General features: G+C 40.0%; 1 protein-coding gene across 1 annotated transcript in view; it reads left to right on the top strand.

Annotated features, from left to right (window-relative positions):
• LOC126162188 (uncharacterized) overlaps positions 1–19,146 on the top strand; it is a 319,012-nt gene that overhangs the window by 63,453 nt on the left and 236,413 nt on the right. The window contains exon 4 of the mRNA XM_049918515.1: positions 18,516–18,586. Coding sequence (XP_049774472.1) covers positions 18,516–18,586 — 71 coding nt within the window. The remainder of the gene's footprint in view (positions 1–18,515; positions 18,587–19,146) is intronic.

Genomic DNA, 19,146 nt, shown 5'->3' with positions numbered 1-19,146 from the left:
TTTTCCATGAAAGTTTTTTTCTGTTTAATTGGGGACTTGACAAACGGGACAAGAGTTCGATTTAATCCTGTTACTGTAGTTTCCTTAATTAGTTTGGTCAAACTACCTGAAGGATTCTTTTCACTACAGCTTTCACTATACACATAATTCATATTAACACTAGAAATGTCTAATTCTTTCAGTTCTTGTTAATTTAATTCTGCAGGCAGAACAGATGTTTACAGTTCCTTTATATTTGTCTGGGGTATCATACTTTTCTTTCATTTGTGGCATTAACTTCAAAGATGTTTGTCATCTGCTGTTTTAGTGTATGCTAATTCTAGGGATTGAAGCAACGGTGATTTACATAACATTTTTCTTCCATTTTAAGCAATCTGTGAATTATCCATCGAATTGAGCTTTTCTTAGATAAAGTAGTAAATTTTGATATGAAATTGACTAAAAACTATTACACAAGCACATATAACTCTATTCAATACACATCTGTATGACAGCCACAGCTGTGAAAGAACTAACCTGCTTAGATCAGGGGAACAAAAGAAAGTTGCTTGTTTATTCACTGTGCTTAGCATCCGACTTGTCAGCATCTTCTCACAGTGAAACATAAACAGCAGTTCATCGACCAGCCCCTTGTCGTGATTCATGGGTGTAGTGTAATGTGAGCAGAGCCGAAAGGTTTTGCTGCAGTTTTTATTTACTTTTTTCTACAGCTCTCCATTGAAGATACAATAAAAAAATTTACTAATTGTTTTCAAATCAAATGCTGAACAATATGGAATAAATTTGTGTTTTTTGGAAAAATGACACATGATAAAAATTACATTAAGTGTAAGTTCTAAAAATGTTGCATAAATAGCACCCCAAAACTAGACACTATTACTTTCATTTTGAATTTTGATACTTTGACTTTGTGAAGTTTCTGAGCTACAAGTCTCAGAATTGCACGAGTTTATTAAATTACAGTAATTTTGACCCTTAAAAAACCTGGAAGCACTTATCATAGCTGTGATTTTGCAAAAGAGATTAACTTAACCTCTACATTAGAAGACAGAAAATTGAACACCCACAAAAAATTCAATGCTTTTATGATGTCCAAACTGAAGTGGAACAGCCCATTCCAGGAATCCAGCATGATCTTGAGTCCCTCCATCCAGAACCTCTCCTCTGTGTTTGCCTCTCTCCTTACCACCGCTGTCCACACTCATACCTTCTGCATGCATCCGAAAATGTGATGTTATGGCTGGATATTGTACCCAACAGAGAGAATATCTATATAGAATACAGAGTGGCTGGGATGGATTCCTCTAGATAGCCTGTGAATATGTTGGTGTGGAATGGTTTTAAAATAGATGATGCCTATAAAGGAGAAGCAATTGTGGATGAGGGTACAGTTAGTTATGATGACCGGGAAGGAGGTTGTGGGCTTGGGAGACAGTCTGATGTAGGGAGAAGTAGTTTTCATTGACAATGACTAGTAGGGTGGCAGGTTGTAAGGGGACATGAAGAGTGGAGAAACTGGGGGAATTGGTTGGTGTCTTATACGAGGGTAGGATACTGGCTATTTTTAAGTGTGCTTGTCTGCCCCTCAGCACCTTCTCAATATAGTGTGGAGAAATCCACCCTATTTCATTGTTGTTATTCCATCCTGGATTTTCCGATGTTAGATTATGAGGTGAATAATTTCTTAGCACAGAAAAAGAAGAGGGCTGGATTGAAGACTGAAGAGGTTGACAAAAGGAGAAATGGAAAAGTAGAGGGAGGGAGGCAGTGTGTGAAATAGTACTAATTTTGTTTCCTTTCTTAGTACCACTGACAGGGGAGTCATGAGGAAGTGTGTGATCAAGAGTGCAGAGAATACATGAATTTGAATGTAGGCACTGCAAAATCTGTCCAGCACATAATGGGCAACAATGGCAGTGTTGATTGGTGTGAGACACTGGCATTGTTATTACAGCAGGTAATAGAAAGTAGCTATGAGCAATAATGTGGATCCTGCAATACTACTTTGTGCACTCGCGAGGCAACATGCCTGACCATCATCGTGTCCTGCTCCGTCTCTCTCGTGATCGTTAGTTCTATTAATCAAGTCATTTAAATGATGTCTTTTTCACTAAATTGGGAGGCAACGCATTTGAGCATCTGTGGGGTCTGCCCCCCTGCTCTGCTGAGACCATTGTCGGCACTACCATCCATGACACCACCCACAAGCGGCTGTTGGCTGTTCAGTTCTGTATTCCTGGCTCGCTTCTACAGGTTTCCTTCAACAGATTTTGTACTGTAGTGTTTGGAATTATCTTCACACAAACAGAGTTTACCTAATTTTACTGCCTCTTTCAAATTGTCTTTTTGATTTGCTTCTTTCAAGCTTAACTTTTAAATTTTGAATTGTCCTTCCTCCACTTTCACCTGTAAATGGGTGTCCTCAAACTTTCTCGAACTTGGGCCTCATACCAGTGCTGCAACTAAGATTGGTCTCTGTGCCATCATATAGTGCAGTTGTGTATAATTCACATAACATTAAGAAAAAAATTTTCTTCTCCCTTCAAATGAAGCATGAAAGTTACTAACTTTTTCAAGCTGTATGAGCTTTCGGCAGAGTATTTCTTGGTTATTGTCAGGTCATAGCTACTGACTTCCACTGTATTTGCGTCCATATGTACCGAGCTAATGCCTAATACTTTTTGAATTAGCACTATTTCAGAATATTGCAGTGAAGAAATGTTTGAATGGATAGCACATTGTTTGGATTGAGTGAAATAAAGTTATTTTAATTCCAAATCACAAATACTTCAATGTTAAATGTAAGAAAATTAGAAGAGTTGGGAAGTACTGTTGTTGTTGTTGTTGTTGTTGTTGTTGTTGTTGTCTACAGTCCAGAGACTGGTTTGATGCAGCTCTCCATGCCACTCTATCCTGTGCAAGGTTCTTCATCTCCCAGTACCTACTGCAACCTACATCCTTCTGAATCTGTTTAGTGTATTCATTTCTTGGTCTCCCTCTACGATTTTTACCCTCCACGCTGCCCTCCAATACTAAATTGGTGATCCCTTGATGCCTCAGAATATGCCCCACCAAGCGATCCCTTCTTCTAGTCAAGTTGTGCCACAAACTCCTCTTCTCTCCAATTCTATTCAATACCTCCTCATTAGTTATGTGATCTACCTATCTAATCTTCAGCATTCTTCTGTAGCACCACATTTCGAAAGCTTCTATTCTCTTCTTGTCTAAACTATTTATCGTCCATGTTTCACTTCCATACGTGGCTACACTCCATACAAATACTTTCAGAAACGACTTCCTGACACTTTAATTTATGCTCAATGTTAACAAATTTCTCTTCTTCAGAAACACTTTCCTTGCCATTGCCAATCTACATTTTATATCCTCTCTACTTCGACCACCATCAGTTATTTTGCTCCCTAAATAGCAAAACTCGTTTACTACTTTAAGCATCTCATTTCCTAATCTAATTCCCTCAGCATCACCTCATTTAATTCGACAACATTCCATTATCCTCATTTTGCTTTTGTTGATGTTCATCTTATATCGTCCTTTCAAGACACTGTTCATTCCGTTCAGCTGCTCTTACAGGTCCTTTGCTGTCTCTGACAGAATTACAATGTCATCAGTGAACCTCAAAGTTTTTATTTCTTCTCCATGGATTTTAATTCCTACACTGAATTTTTCTTTTGTTTCCTTTACTGCTTGCTCAATATACAGATTGAATAACTTCGGGGATAGGGTACAACCCTGTGTAGTGGTATGTAGTAACTTAAGTGTAGACTTCCTGAGGCATTCTGCAGATATGAAAAAGGGACATACACTCAATCATTAAATTCTCTTTCCATTGTAAATTTCCAGCCAAGAATAATGGACACATGCAGTATAGAAATTGTTAGTCCTATGGGTTCACATTTGTGGACTAGGTCACATTTAAAGTAATAGTAATGGGTTATCAGAACAAGAAAGTCTAACACTAGCATCGAAAGATCTTAAGACAGAAATAAAGACTATGCTGACTAACAGTAAATTTAACTGTCAATTCTCTGCCACTAGAATCATTCATACAACTTGTGAAAGACCTATCGGTAACATTTGTTGTGTATGCATATGGCATAAATAATGAGTGTAATGTATTCTTCCAGAAATTTCCATCAAACATCCTATTGACAGACATAAAGTGCATCACAAAATGCACCAGGGTACAGTATGGAAAGAATCATGTATTATGTCCTTATTTTGGGCTGAGACAATCTGAACTTAATTTCAGTTTCCAGTAAATGCTTCACAATATCTTCAAATAGGTTGTCTTGACATCCCTTTCAATTCTTCTCTCAGTTTATGGTCAGTTTTTAATTTCTATAATTATGTTTTGTAGAAAATCGCAGAGTGAAATAAGTTGGAGTTAAAATAATAAATTTCTCTTTTTATTAGAAACCAAAATGTGACACAGAAACCACAACAGTAAAGAAAACCAAAGATATTTGTTTTATAATTTCACAGAGTGAACATAGATAAGTGCTCTCTGGTGTACTCACTTTAGGAAAATTAAAAACAAGACGATCAGCTCCACCACCACTCAATATAACAAGCTTGTTTTTGTTGATACTTCATGCTTATTCTGTTGAGTTTGTTTTTGAGATCGTTGACAGAGCTTTTCTGTTTGGTGTGGACTTGTTTCTTGTCAAAGCTTTTATAAACAAATTTGCCAACTGTTTGTCAGAGCAAACATGAATCTTCATTCTCAAGGTTTTCAACAGTTTTGCATATATAATGATATTTAATGTCTTAAGTGTTTGGTACATTTTTGATGATCTGTGTTTTTAATCAAGCCAATAGCACATTAATGACAGAGTGTAGTTCATTTTTCGATCTGAAAACAGTTCATTGAGAAAACCACGGAACCAAACAACTTCAGTAGCTACACATCTGGCCTATTTCTTGATCTTGTTACCCATTTGCCAATATGAACACCATGACACAAGTCCTATTGCTAACCAGCCCACATAGCCTGTTGTTGACTGACAAGTGTTATGGTCACCACCAGAATGGGCTTCAGAATAGAGCACCAATCCAGAAGTTGGCTTTGTAACTTATGGTCAGACCTTTGGTCCCCTGTAGATACTTCATAATACTTTCAGCAGCATGCCAATTATCAGGAATTGGATTATGTAGAGACCAACTCACCATGCTCACAGTGAACATGATGATTAGTCATGAGACAGTTGCAAATATTAAGCTGCTGACTACCTGTTGATAGGCTTGTTATCCATATCCTTTGCCTCATTTTGTTTGCAGGATATTGACTACTGTGCAAGCTGGTTCCAGGGTCAAAAGGAGTGGAGTTTGGTTTCATATCATCCATATGGAACTTCTAAAGCACACAGACTTATGAAGATTTCTTTTGCGAAATGGTTGTGTTCTATTTTCAATCCACTGAAGTATTTTCAATTGCCCACAATATTTCATATGTTGATTCCACTGTTGTCAAAACTTTTCTAATATTTCTAGAGACTTATAGATGAGTACCGTAAGCTGTAATCCACATAAAGTGCCAGCTGGACATCAGTGTCATCTGTTAAAGCGTTTGTCTGTATTCAGTTGCTCAGATCCAAACATTGTGATAAACTGTACAAATTTTTGACTCCAACAGTGTGGTTATTGATTGAGTCAATATAAACTCTTCTTCAATTTGCAAACAATATTTGAGTCCTCTAAAACACACACTTTTGATTATTTCATGTAAATTTCTTTCAGATCCCTTGACATCAAACTGCCAGATTTCCGTATCTTGTGAAGCTTCTATTGGTGATAACTCTAGGTTGAGTCATACTGGACTACAGGAGAGAACATCTCTTCATAATCAGTGTTTTCTTGTTGTGAACAACCTTTTGCACATAATCTAGCGATCAGTCTTTCCCTCAGAACCTTGCTTCACATGATAGAAACACTTAACAGTTTTGAATTTTCTCTTCAGCTTGCCATACTGATGCGATTGTATCTTTCCTTCTTTCCTTTCCTTCCTGTCGGAGTTCTAGTCCTATTTGGCATGCTTACAGGTACACCGCAAAGAGTGAGAGATATATATGAAGTAGTGCCTATCTTCCAGAATGAGATTTTCACTCCACTGCAGAGTGAAAATCTCATTCTGGAAACATTCCCTAGGCTATAGCTAAGCCATGCCTTTGCAATGTCCTTTCTTTCGGGAGTACTAGTTCTGCAAGGTTCGCAGGAGAGCTTCTGTAAAGTTTGGAAGGTAGGAGATGAGGTACTGACAGAAGTAAAGCTGTGAGGACGGGGCATGAGTTGTGCTTAGGTAGCTCAGTTGGTAGAGCACTTGCCCACGAAAGGCAAAGGTCCCGAGTTCGAGTCTCGGTCCGGCACACAGTTTTAATCTGTCAAGAAGTGTCATATCAGTGCACATTCCGCTGCAGAGTGAAAATCTCATTCTGGAAACATCCCCTAGGCTGTGGCTAAGCCATGTCTCCGCAATATCCTTTCTTTCAGGAGTACTAGTTCTGCAAGATTCGCAGGAGAGCTTCTGTAAAATTTGGAAGGGAGGAGACGAGGTACTGGCAGAAGTAAAGCTGTGAGGACGGGGCGTGAGTCGTGCTTGGATAGTTCAGTGGGTAGAGCACTTGCCCGCAAATGGCAAAGGTCCTGAGTTCAAGTCTCGATCTGGCACACAGTTTTAATCTGTCAGGAAGTGTCAGTGCCTATCTTGTTTCGAAATGTCAGATGGAGTTACTATTTTTCTGGGAAACCTGAACTTTGAGGGGAACTGATATTATCTAGAAAAATGAGCCAATTCTAAGAGACTCAGAATTGTGAATATATAGAAACAGAGGTACTGAGTTTGTGTTGCTGCTGCTGCTGCAGCTCTTTTTTTTTTTTTTTTTTTTTTTTTTTTTTTTTTTTTTTTTTTTTTTTTTTTTTTTTTGCCTCGTTTTGATGCAGCCCACCATGAACTCCTCTCCTGTGCCAACCTCTTTATCTCACAGTAGCACTTGCAACTGACATCCTCAATTATTTGCTGAATGTATTCCAATCTCTGTATTCTTTTACAGTTTTTGCCTTCTATAGCTCACTCTAGTACCGTGGAAGTCATCCCCTGCTGTCTTAACAAATATCCTATTATCCTGTCCCTTCTTGTCGGTGTTTACCACATATTCCTTTCCTTTCAGATTCTTTGCAGAACATCCTCATTCCTTATCTTATCAGTCCACCTAATTTTCAACATTCTTCTGAAACACCACATCTCAAATGCTTCAGTTCTCTTGTGTTCCGGCTTTCCTATAGTCAAAGTTTCATTACTCTACAATGCTACACTCCAAACATACATTCTCAGAAGTTTCTTCTTCAAATTAAGGCCTTGGCCAAGAATTTTGGGGATCATATTTTGTCGAAAGTCAGGTGGTATGTTGCCTGACTCATACGTTCTACACACTGATGTCAATAGTCATTTTGTTGTCTCTTCCCAAATGGTTTTAGAAATTCCGTTGGAATGTTATCTATACAATCTGCTTATTTGATCATAAGTCCTCCATAGCTTTTTTAAATTCGGATTCTAATAATGGACTCCAGTCTCCTCTAAACAGACTCCTGTTTCTTCTTCTATCACTTAAGACAAATCTTCCCCCTCATAGAGGCCTTCAGTGTACTCTTTCCACCTGTCTGCTGTCTCCTCTGCATATAACACCGGAATTCCTGTTGCGCTCTTAATGTTACCACCTTTGCTTTTAATTTCACTGAAGGTTGTTGCTGAGTCAGTCCTTCAATCATTTCTGTTCGATTTCTTCCCAGTTTTTATGGAGCCATTTGATATCAGCTTCCCTGCACTTCCTATTTATTTCATTCCTCAGTGACCGTATTTCTGTCAGGGTGTATACGGCCCGGGACATCCGGGAAAAACCCGGGAATTTTTTCATCCGGGACAAATCCGGGAAAAACCCGGGAATTTTTTAGAATTCCGGGATTTTTCATTGTTTTAGATTTCAGTTAGTTTTGTAGGTTTGACGTGTAAGATCAGATACGCTGACAAAGAACTTTAGTCCACTACTGCTGAATAATACTGCAGCAATGGAACATAAATCAGAGAATAACACCAAAATAAAAGTTTAGTTGGATAGAAAATGGGTAATTTACACAATGCTCAGACCAGTTTGCCGACACCGAAAAGTGTCAAAGGCTTTAGGTCGAAGATTATGCAGTACGTCCGTAACAACTAACGTGCATTCGATGTGCGTGACGTCACAACTGTTTAAATTTCTAACAGATCACCAGAAAATATTACGTATAGTGGCTTGAGATGCGTTACGTTCGAAGTAAATTTCCATGCAAGATGATTTATGTTACGTGTGAGAATGTGCAGTGAATTTCTTAAATCACAGGGCTTTATAACTCTCATTCAAAACGTAACACTTTGAGGATCAGCTATTTGAAAAATGTCGGGCCCAGATGATGTCATTTATGCCACTATTTAAAATTTTACCGGCACATTTGTATTTGATATGACTTAACATGTAACACACGCTAAAAAAAGACCGAGCTTCAGGTTAGTTTTCATATTTAATGTTGTTCTTTCATAGATAAAAAATTATGCAATCGATGCCAAAAAGTGTATTGACCTTCAAAAAAATGTGCATAATGTGTTACTGAGCAATGTCACAAGTCTCTTCATGCCAGAGCACTTCGACTTTTCTACGCAACTGATGATCATTTTGGCACGATTTTAATTGCCGAATTAGAGCCTGTTAGTGGGCCTACGGACTTCCTATCATTGTAGGACTAATAACAGTGGATGCCAATAGACGATGCAATTCTCGTTCGTACATAAACATCTGATTACGAGTTAACCGGTGTAGAAACGCACTTAGCTGAGTTGAGCGAGCTCGGCGTAACTTCGTAACGTACGCGCCGCGGCCTGTCTTTCTCGTAGGCGCCGCGGCCGTCTTTCTCGTAGGCCTCGTGCTCCGAATAACTGCCGTCATTCGCTAGCGAGGTCACGTGACATGAGCTATGACTGGCTGACAAAAGTGCATCGCTCAACGCAATCTCTATTTTAGAGTTTCGGAAGCTACCGTGCTGTAATTTGTGGAATTTGTGTAAATACTTTCGCAATACGAAAATAATTGTCTCGCATCAAACAACTATCCAAACGCATTGTTTTTCCAGGATTTCCTAAAGTGGTGGGACGTCCTCCGCCGGTATAAGACCTTTACGATTCAAAGGACTGATACATTTTATAGCTCCGAGGGAAAGTATACTGTTACTTAACCCGGATGTATTTTCACCCGCTTTATACGCAATTTCATCCGGGAGAAATTGTGTTTTTAACCGGGAAATCCGGGAAAAATCCGGGAATTTTTTTTTCTTGTCCACGTAGACACCCTGTTCTGTATTCCTAAATTTCCCTGAGCATTTTTGTACTTCCTTCTTTCATTGATGAACTGAAGTATTTCTTCTGTTACTCATGGTTTCTTTGCAGTTACCTTGTTTGTACCTATGTTTTTCTTTCCAACTTCTGTGACTACCCTTTTTAGAGATGTGCATTCCTCTTCAACTGTACTGCCTATGGAGCTATTCCTTATTACTGTCTCTATAGCCTTACAGAACTTAAAGCGTATCTTGTCATTCCTTAGTAATTCTGTATCCCACTTTTTTCCATTTTCATTCTTCCTAACTAATGTTTTGAACTTCAGCCTACTCTTCATCACTATTACATTGTTAGCTGAGTCTACATCTGGTCCTGGGTACACCTTACAATCCACTATCTGATTCTGGAATCTGTCTGACCATGATGTAATTTAATTGAAATCTTCCCATATCACCTGGCCTTTTCCAAGTATACCTTCTCCTCTTGTGAAGCTTGAAGAGAGTATTTGCTATTACTAGCTGATATTTATTACAGAACTAAACTAGTCCTTCTCCTGTTGTTATGAATCACTTACTGAAATTATGTTTTGGAAAACAATATGTTTCCAAGTCATTGTACACTCCTGGAAATGGAAAAAAGAACACATTGACACCGGTGTGTCAGACCCACCATACTTGCTCCGGACACTGCGAGAGGGCTGTATAAGCAATGATCACATGCACAGCACAGCGGACACACCAGGAACCGCGGTGTTGGCCGTCGAATGGCGCTAGCTGCGCAGCATTTGTGCACCGCTGCCGTCAGTGTCAGCCAGTTTGCCGTGGCATACGGAGCTCCATCGCAGTCTTTAACACTGGTAGCATGCCGCGACAGCGTGGACGTGAACCGTATGTGCAGTTGACGGACTTTGAGCGAGGGCGTATAGTGGGCATGCGGGAGGCCGGGTGGACGTACCGCCGAATTGCTCAACACGTGGGGCGTGAGGTCTCCACAGTACATCGATGTTGTCGCCAGTGGTCGGCGGAAGGTGCACGTGCCCGTCGACCTGGGACCGGACCGCAGCGATGCACGGATGCACGCCAAGACCGTAGGATCCTACGCAGTGCCGTAGGGGACCGCACCGCCACTTCCCAGCAAATTAGGGACACTGTTGCTCCTGGGGTATCGGCAAGGACCATTCGCAACCGTCTCCATGAAGCTGGGCTACGGTCCCGCACACCGTTAGGCCGTCTTCCGCTCACGCCCCAACATCGTGCAGCCCGCCTCCAGTGGTGTCGCGACAGGCGTGAATGGAGGGACGAATGGAGACGTGTCGTCTTCAGCGATGAGAGTCGCTTCTGCCTTGGTGCCAATGGTGGTCGTATGCGTGTTTGGCGCCGTGCAGGTGAGCGCCACAATCAGGACTGCATACGACTGAGGCACACAGGGCCAACACCCGGCATCATGGTGTGGGGAGCGATCTCCTACACTGGCCGTACACCACTGGTGATCGTCGAGGGGACACTGAATAGTGCACGGTACATCCAAACCGTCATCGAACCCATCGTTCTACCAATCCTAGACCGGCAAGGGAACTTGCTGTTCCAACAGGACAATGCACGTCCGCATGTATCCCGTGCCACCCAACGTGCTCTAGAAGGTGTAAGTCAACTACCCTGGCCAGCAAGATCTCCGGATCTGTCCCCCATTGAGCATGTTTGGGACTGGATGAAGCGTCGTCTCACGCGGTCTGCACGTCCAGCACGAACGCTGGTCCAACTGAGGCGCCAGGTGGAAATGGCATGGCAAGCCGTTCCACAGGACTACATCCAGCATCTCTACGATCGTCTCCATGGGAGAATAGCAGCCTGCATTGCTGCGAAAGGTGGATATACACTGTACTAGTGGCGACATTGTGCATGCTCTGTTGCCTGTGTCTATGTGCCTGTGGTTCTGTCAGTGTGATCATGTGATGTATCTGACCCCAGGAATGTGGCAATAAAGTTTCCCCTTCCTGGGACAATGAATTCACGGTGTTCTTATTTCAATTTCCAGGAGTGTATAAGGCTTCACCTTGAAGCAATGCACTAAGTTGTTATGTTATTAGATTTCTTGGTTGCACTGATATACTGGATGGTCAAACACACCCTTATTTTCATTATTTTCTGTTGTTTCGATTCAGACTGCATTATGTATGTCATACCAGCTATGCCAGGGGTTCCAGCTTGCAGGCTCCATGTGCCCCAAAGCAGATATCAGTGCGGCCCACGAAGTAACCATCAATCACACGATCAGCAAGAGAAAAAAAGGCCGTTTATATAAAGTTATGATAAATAGAATACTTTTAGTTGAGGGGGGAGGCAAGGGCCATTAATCACCCTTTTTAAATATGCATTTGAGCACAAGTTTTCTTATCTGAAATAGTATTTAGGATATATAGTTTTCAGTAATTTCAGTAGAATCTACTGCAGTTTGCTAATTTGAGTGTCATGGTTTAAGTAGACAGTAACCATAGTGCAATGAATATGAAAACTAAATTATTGTTATCAAAATTTATTAATGTTACATACATGATGCAAAGACTCTTCTCAGGTTTCCCTGGTGTACCAATGTGTATGACCACATTAAAAACACAATCCCAGAATGATGACACTGAGGATAAAACTTCAATCTTCTCATAAAACATGTGATGCCCCATCTTCAGGCAAAGTTCCACTACTGTTAATTTATCTGGTTGCCTCTGGTGTGTTTGGTGATGGTGTTCAACACAACATTCTTGCATGGTTCAACGTGTCTGCCCAGTATAAGATTTCTCACCTTGGCCTGTGAACTTACATACTCCACATTTTCTAAGACCAATATTGTCTTTTACTGAACACAACAAATTCTTCAGTTTTGCTGTTGGATGAAAAACGTACTTGGTGTCATGTCTCTTGAGGGTTCTTTCTATTCTTGAAGACATTCTGCCAAAATACAGCAAGAAGGCTGTTGCAGTGGGTGCTCTGCATCTTCTTTTGCATCCCTATATTGAACTCACTTTGATCGGAACATACTGCATATCTATCAGAAGAACTTTGTTGTAGCTCACTGGGCAGACAATATGTATTGGAGACCACATGTGCTCAATGTACCAGAGAGCATAAAATGCTACCGCACTGTACAGAGTGATGACAGCTTCTGGCCTGCTAATACAACTATGTGCGAGTTGTTTGCAGTGAACACTATGTCCCAGTGTACCGTGAGCTTTTTCTAACCATGACGCCAAGGAATGGTCAGGTGGCATCTTTTTACATTTGTACAGTGAACTGAATATTCGAGTGGAGTGAGTTCAGTCAATAAAATAGTTGGCTGTTGTGGGAGACAAAGGACGTCCTATAGTGGTACTTTCACTTGTTCAAAATACTGACTACTAAATTGGACAAAGAAATTAGGTAACAACATGTTTAAGCAGTGCGATAATGTCTTTCTCAAACTTGTCACTGCTGAGCTCTAGAGTGTCCAGTAGAGATACTTTTGTAAAGATATGTCAAAGCTAACCAAAAGACCTGATGCTTGTAGTTTAAGCATCTTCAGGCACCTTATGAAGTCCTATGAAGTCTGGATATGATGCTCACATTTGCCTATGAGGTCTCAACAGAGAAGTAAGATGTTTAGCCAGGAAATAGATAGGCATTCCACTGCTGGCCAAAGAGAAGACCCATCTCTATGAGTCTTTGGTTGGCTATACAGTCTTGAGGGAACAGCAGTGTGTTGGTGCAGGCCCTTGATGATGATGGTCAGAACAGAGATCTTGTTGAGTACCTCTAAAGTATTTCTCTGAACCTTGTCAATTTGATCCTCTCTTAGCTTGTGATATGCAGGGTCGTCCAGCAATGCTGTAGTACTCAGTTCATAACTGGTGGACTGAGATTTTCCTAATAATAACTTTCATTTTCTTTTGCATTCTATCCTCTGCCATTCTCTTCACGTGTCCAAGCCATCGTATTCCTTGTGATTTGACAAATTTTGCAATATCTCTTCCTTGTAATAATGCTCATAGCTCAGTGTTATAGTGAATAATCCAGCCTTATGCCTCCCTTATTTGTCCATAAACTTTACATAGTACTTTTTGCTCAAAGGATCTGAGAGTTTTTGTCATCCTCTGTCAGTGTTTGTACTTCTGATCCTTATGTGACAACTGGTTGAACTACGTATGTATATATTATGAGATTTGTTGTTCTTGTAACAGGGCTGTTTCTGAATAGTAAATCTGCTAAGTAAGCTCTGTTCCTTGCCTGTATCCTTTCCTTCCTAGGCTTTTTCAATGCTGTTATCATCTGATATTAAGGCCTCCAGGTAGCTAAAAGAGGACACTCGCTTGAAACATTTTTAATTTAAATTTAGATCTTTAGGGGTTCTTCTGGCCATGTATTTTGTTTATTTTCAGTTACTATGAGCCAGTTTTAATGCTTCTTTTTCCATTTCCAGGTACGTTTCCTTAATTATGTTGGCTTTTCTTTCTACTAGTACAATTTCATTGGCATATGCTCAAATCTAGCTAGTTTTCATAAATGTGGTGCCTTTTATATTGATTTTATTGAGTCTAGATCTTAGAGCTATATTTAGTAAGAGAGCAAAGAGACTATCACCTTGTTTCACTGCTTTTTGAAGGCAGTGTTCACTTGTCCCGTTACATATTTTTACTTTGCTCTCATCTGTCATTGACATTTTGATTACATAAATTAATTTGGCACATGCACCAACTTCTCTCAGCAATCTGTATAGTTCTTGCCGATTTATGTTGTGAAAGGCTTGTTCGAAATTGATGAGTAGGATGTACAGATTTATATTATGTTTGTAGAACTTGTCTGATCACAAATATTTGACCAGTTGTTTCTCTGTACGGTCTGAAGTCACATTAATATTCCCCAAGTATGCCTTGTGCCCACTTTTGTATCTTTTCATTCAGTGTCCTGTGAGATCTTAGAAGTCATGTTTAGCAGTATTATACCTCTGTAATTTTCACATGCTGTTCTATCTCCTTTGTTGTAAATCGGGATTATTATTTCTTTTTCCTAGTTATCTGGCATAGTTTCAGTTTCCAATACATCTGATATTAGTGTGTGCGACTCCTTTACTAAATTTGTTTCCATATCATTTCAGAGCCCGCAGCTCATGGTCTAGCAGCTAGTGTGGTTGCCTCTGGATCATGGGGTCCCAGGGTCAGTTCCCAGCTGGATTGGGGATTTTCTCTGCACGGAGACATTTTGTTGTCCTTATTATTTCATCATCATCATCGTCTTCATCATTTACAACAGTGTCTAGATTTGATTGTGGAAAAATGGACTGTATAAGAATTGGGACTTTGTATGGGTGCTGATGACCGTGCAGTTTATCTCTCCACAAACCAATCATCATCATCATCATCATCATCATCATCGTCATCACCACATTTCAGTAATTTAAAGATTATGCAGTCTTCACAAGGGAGGTTGATTGTTTTTTATCTTGTGGGCATTCAGAGAAACCTCTTACAGCATTGGTTTTCTTGCGCTGTTCCCCCTCTTTCTTCCAGTGTGGCTGTCTGTTCTTCTGGGCTGTTATTTAGTGTGTCTTTGCGGTATTCTGCCCCTTATCTGTTCTTCCTCCCTTACCGTTTCTTCATCTTTACTTGAGCATGTATCTTTTTGGCTCAAATCTACTCTTCATTTTGCCTATGTCACAATAGAACTTGCTCATTTCACTCTGTTCCTTTAGCTCTTCTAGTTCTTGATATTTGTTCTTGGTCCACACTCTTGTCATTCTCTTGCACAGCCTGCTAGCCCTTCTCCTTATTTTGCTATATTGTTCCATGTTAATTCTGGTTTCTCTTTGTAACAATCTTGTTTTCCTAGGTTCCTTCCAATGCCTGTTATTTCTTGTGCAGCATCCTTCATGGGTTTTTAAATCCTACTCCACCTTTCACCTACTCCTGCTGGTGTCTCTTCATTACTCAGTTTCTCACTTTAGTATTAGTTGGTGTTTTTTTCATTTCTTCAGTAATTTTAAGTTTGTCTAAATTCCAGGTCTTTCTCTTTTCTGTTCTACTGCTATTCACTAACAGCAGTTTTACCAGATTGTGATCTGAATCACAATTTGTCCCTCTGCAGCTCCATATGTCTATAACGAGGTGGACTGGTGGGCATTTCGTAAAATATGGTCAGTCTGGTTGGCTATTCCACTGACTGCCGACTTTAATGTCATGCTCTTAATCATATTATTCTGTGCTCCAAATTGGCAAGTAGATCCCCATTCATGTGGTTTTCCTCATGCAATGAATGTTTTCCAGACACTTCTTGTTGATGCTCATTCCTCCCAATTTTTGTGTTAAAATCTCATACTACTAACATCAGCTCTTACTTACGAACTGCTCAACATACTTTTTCCTCATCTTCATAGCTGTTCTTTTATTATGCCCCTTTCTCTCCGTTGGTGCATTTACTATTGATATGTTCATCAATTTCTCTCTTATTTAAGTCTGCACATTCTGACATTAATGGGTTCAGATTCCAATAACCTTTCCCTAGCTTTCTTGGTTACTATAAACCATGTTCCAAACTGGCCGGTTTATTCCTCTGGCCCACTATATATTAATGGGTATTCGGATGTGTTGATCTGCCTATTTCCTGGCCCTCTTATTTCCTGTAGTCCTACAATGTAATACTTAACTCCTAAGATTTCTTTGGCTATTTCTTTCATTTTTCCAGGCTGGAGCATTGTTCTCACATTCCATGTTGCTGTTGTCAGTATCCAAGGCTCCTGTTGAGTTTTGACAATTGCCTTTTTTTACAATTTGGATTTGTCGGTTCAGTGCACAATGTGTAGCTTGTAGAACCAGGATTTTTTTATCAAGTTAATCCTTTAGCAAATCTGGCTTTACCACACCCCTAGAGCCCTCCTTACCTCCCGTTGCGGGACACGCTTTGTCTGGCTCCTCTGTCAAAACTGCTCTGTCTTGGGTGAGCCTATCGATAGCTATGCTACTGCTGGCACAGTCCTAGAGTTCAACAAGGCTTGCAGACCCTCCTACCCGGCACTGAAAATGCTTTCTATAAGGCAATGTCCCTTTCTTGAGCACCAAAATCCCTGCATTGTCTGTGAGTGTAGTGCATTTTCTTCTTATGTTTCACCTTGAGACAAGTATAATTTAACATTTGGTGACCTTAGCTTGTTGTTTTGTTCGGTCATCTAGCGCCCAGGTAGTTCCACCTATCCGATCCCAGGGTACACCTGAGAAGTTCGTAGAGGTCTTCAGATGCAATGATAGTAAATTTGCGGGAACCATGTGACGTTCCTGTCGCATATAATGTACCATCAGTCACTAGGGAAGCATTTTCTGTCACTTAATTCTAATGGGAGCCACAGAGTCAATATTCAGTTCACCATGGAAGTGGAGAAAATGGCTCCTTGATGTCAAGGTTAGAAAAAGCCGATCATATGCTGGGTCATTGTGCCTACCACAAACTGACTCTCACAGAGGTAGATTTGCAGGCCACAAGCTGTTGCCATCCTGCACAATGCAGTAGCAGCTTGTGCTCTCTGGTACGTAGAGCCCATGTGGTCTCGGATACTGAAGTCTGCCTAGTGAGCTACACCATGTAAGAATGGTGTTCCAGCAGAACAGTTCTTCTGATAGACAAATATGCAATATATTCAGATTAAAGCGAGTCAGTGTAGTGATGTAAATGAAGATGCGAAGGCACCCATATGCAACAGCCATCTTGCTGTATTTTGGCACTGTGTCTTCAAGAACAGAAAGAATCCTCAGGGCACATGACATCAAGTGTGCTTTTTGTCAGCCACCAGAACTGAAGAATTTGTTTTCAGTATAAGATGATATTGGCCTTAGAAAATGTGGTGGATATAAGATTGCATGCAAATGCGGGAAACCTCATATCGGGCAGCATGTCGAAACGTGCAAGAACATTGTGTTGGAGACCACTGTCATACATGCAGGATGCAACCTGATAAATCGGCATTTGCGGGGCGTTACCTGAACATGGGACATTGCGCATGTTGTGAGAAGACTGAAGTTTTATCCTCAGTGTCATCATCCTGGCACTGTTTTGTAAAAAAGAAGAAGAAGAAGAAGAAGAAGAAGAAGAAGCCATTCATATTCATATGGCTCTCATTCTTATCAACAGGGATGCAGGTTTTCAATTATGCACTGGATGCCATTAAACTAAAACCAGAGACAGGAGAACCTCTAGTTCATTACTGGATGCAGCACATTGTTGAGATTAGTTTCAGCTTTTAATCACATGAGTGTGTGGCAGTGCACCCAATGCCCATTGTGCAGAGGGAAGGCCTCTCTTCAGTTCCCAAAAAGTCACTATCGGTGCTGCTTTTATCTAACTGTGAATGGCTCCTTGTGCATGTGTGTTGCCTGCTCATATCCTGATAAATTTCGATGATGCCACGTGGTTATCAGTCATGTCTTGTAGCAGTGATAGCAGCAACTACCACCTCCTGAAGACGTCAAACAGTTGTATCAATGAAATATTGTTGGACTTATACAATGGTGTATGGCGACAAACTAGAGAAGTGTATTTGGACAGATCCATTGATAAAGCCTGCAAAGTAATGCTTACAGTGATGGTTGTTCTGAACATGTACATGCTGGTGATTTTCAATATGCTTAAGGTTGTCACACATTGACCTGGAATTGCATCATAGTTGGCTACATTAGCAAAGGGCTCTCCAAAGGTGACACAGATAGTTAAAAACATTGAGATAGCAGAATTGCTTCAATTTTTGTGGGAGTTTAAAGCATCCCTTCAGTAATTTTTCTGCAGAATATTCGCTGTAGAGTTTCCTGTTTACAGAAGCTGCTAGTATATTGATCCCTGCCAGATCAGAAATAATTCTGATCTGAGCCAGACATGGTTGCATTATTTGTTTGAATAGTGAGAGGTTGACCAATGAGCCATCGGGAATCAAATAATACTTTGTTCAGTACTTAATGGAAGAAATAGACTTTGGTTTCTGTAGTTATTGTTATAATGCACAAATCCTGTGAAATTATAACATGCCAGTGAATGCATTGACTACTTATTGTTGTGGTCATTTTTGTAAAAACTTACTAGGTATTGAGCAACACATTACTAATGTTTGATTCTGCTGTTTGTGTTCTGTGTTTCAGGAATCATTCACCATTAAGAGATCTGCACATTCCACACCCAATGCATTTCCTTTAAGACTGAAGTCAGAGAAGTAAGAACACAATTATTTCTTCAATATGTAAAGTACTTGTGTAGCAGTGAAACAAATTATTTAATTGGACAGACTGGTTTTCATTTATAAGGGGTATTCGTTTTTCCCAGTTGACATTTTATTCCTCATTTTATCCATAATTCCTAGAGACTGTATGCTACAGTCTTAGCAGTTTCGTGTTGTAACAGCACTGTTTCATTTTACTTTATTAGTTTGTTCAAAATTTAGTAAAATATTTAATAAATAGGGACAGGAAGAAATAATTTGATTTTACTTTTTTATACATATTTTGGTGTTCTTTTCTGCCAATTTCAGCATTAGTTTTTGCTGATTTTTTAAATTAGTTCCTGAGGGTTTGTTTTATAAAGTACCTTATGTTCCTTATTTTTGTCTTATTTCATTGTTTTTCAGTGTTTTACTGAAAATAAAAATCCACTCATCAATTGCATTATATATCTTGATTTCACAGGTCACATTTATTTGCATCATTAAAAAAGAAATCATTTGTATTAAACCCACTGAATGTAAGCAGTTAAAAAAAAATAATTGCACACATTTAC

This window comes from Schistocerca cancellata, chromosome 2, assembly GCF_023864275.1.
Source record: "Schistocerca cancellata isolate TAMUIC-IGC-003103 chromosome 2, iqSchCanc2.1, whole genome shotgun sequence".
NCBI lineage: Eukaryota > Metazoa > Arthropoda > Insecta > Orthoptera > Acrididae > Schistocerca > Schistocerca cancellata.
Note: the sequence above shows the minus strand (reverse complement) of the source record. Positions and strands in the feature narration are given on the sequence as shown.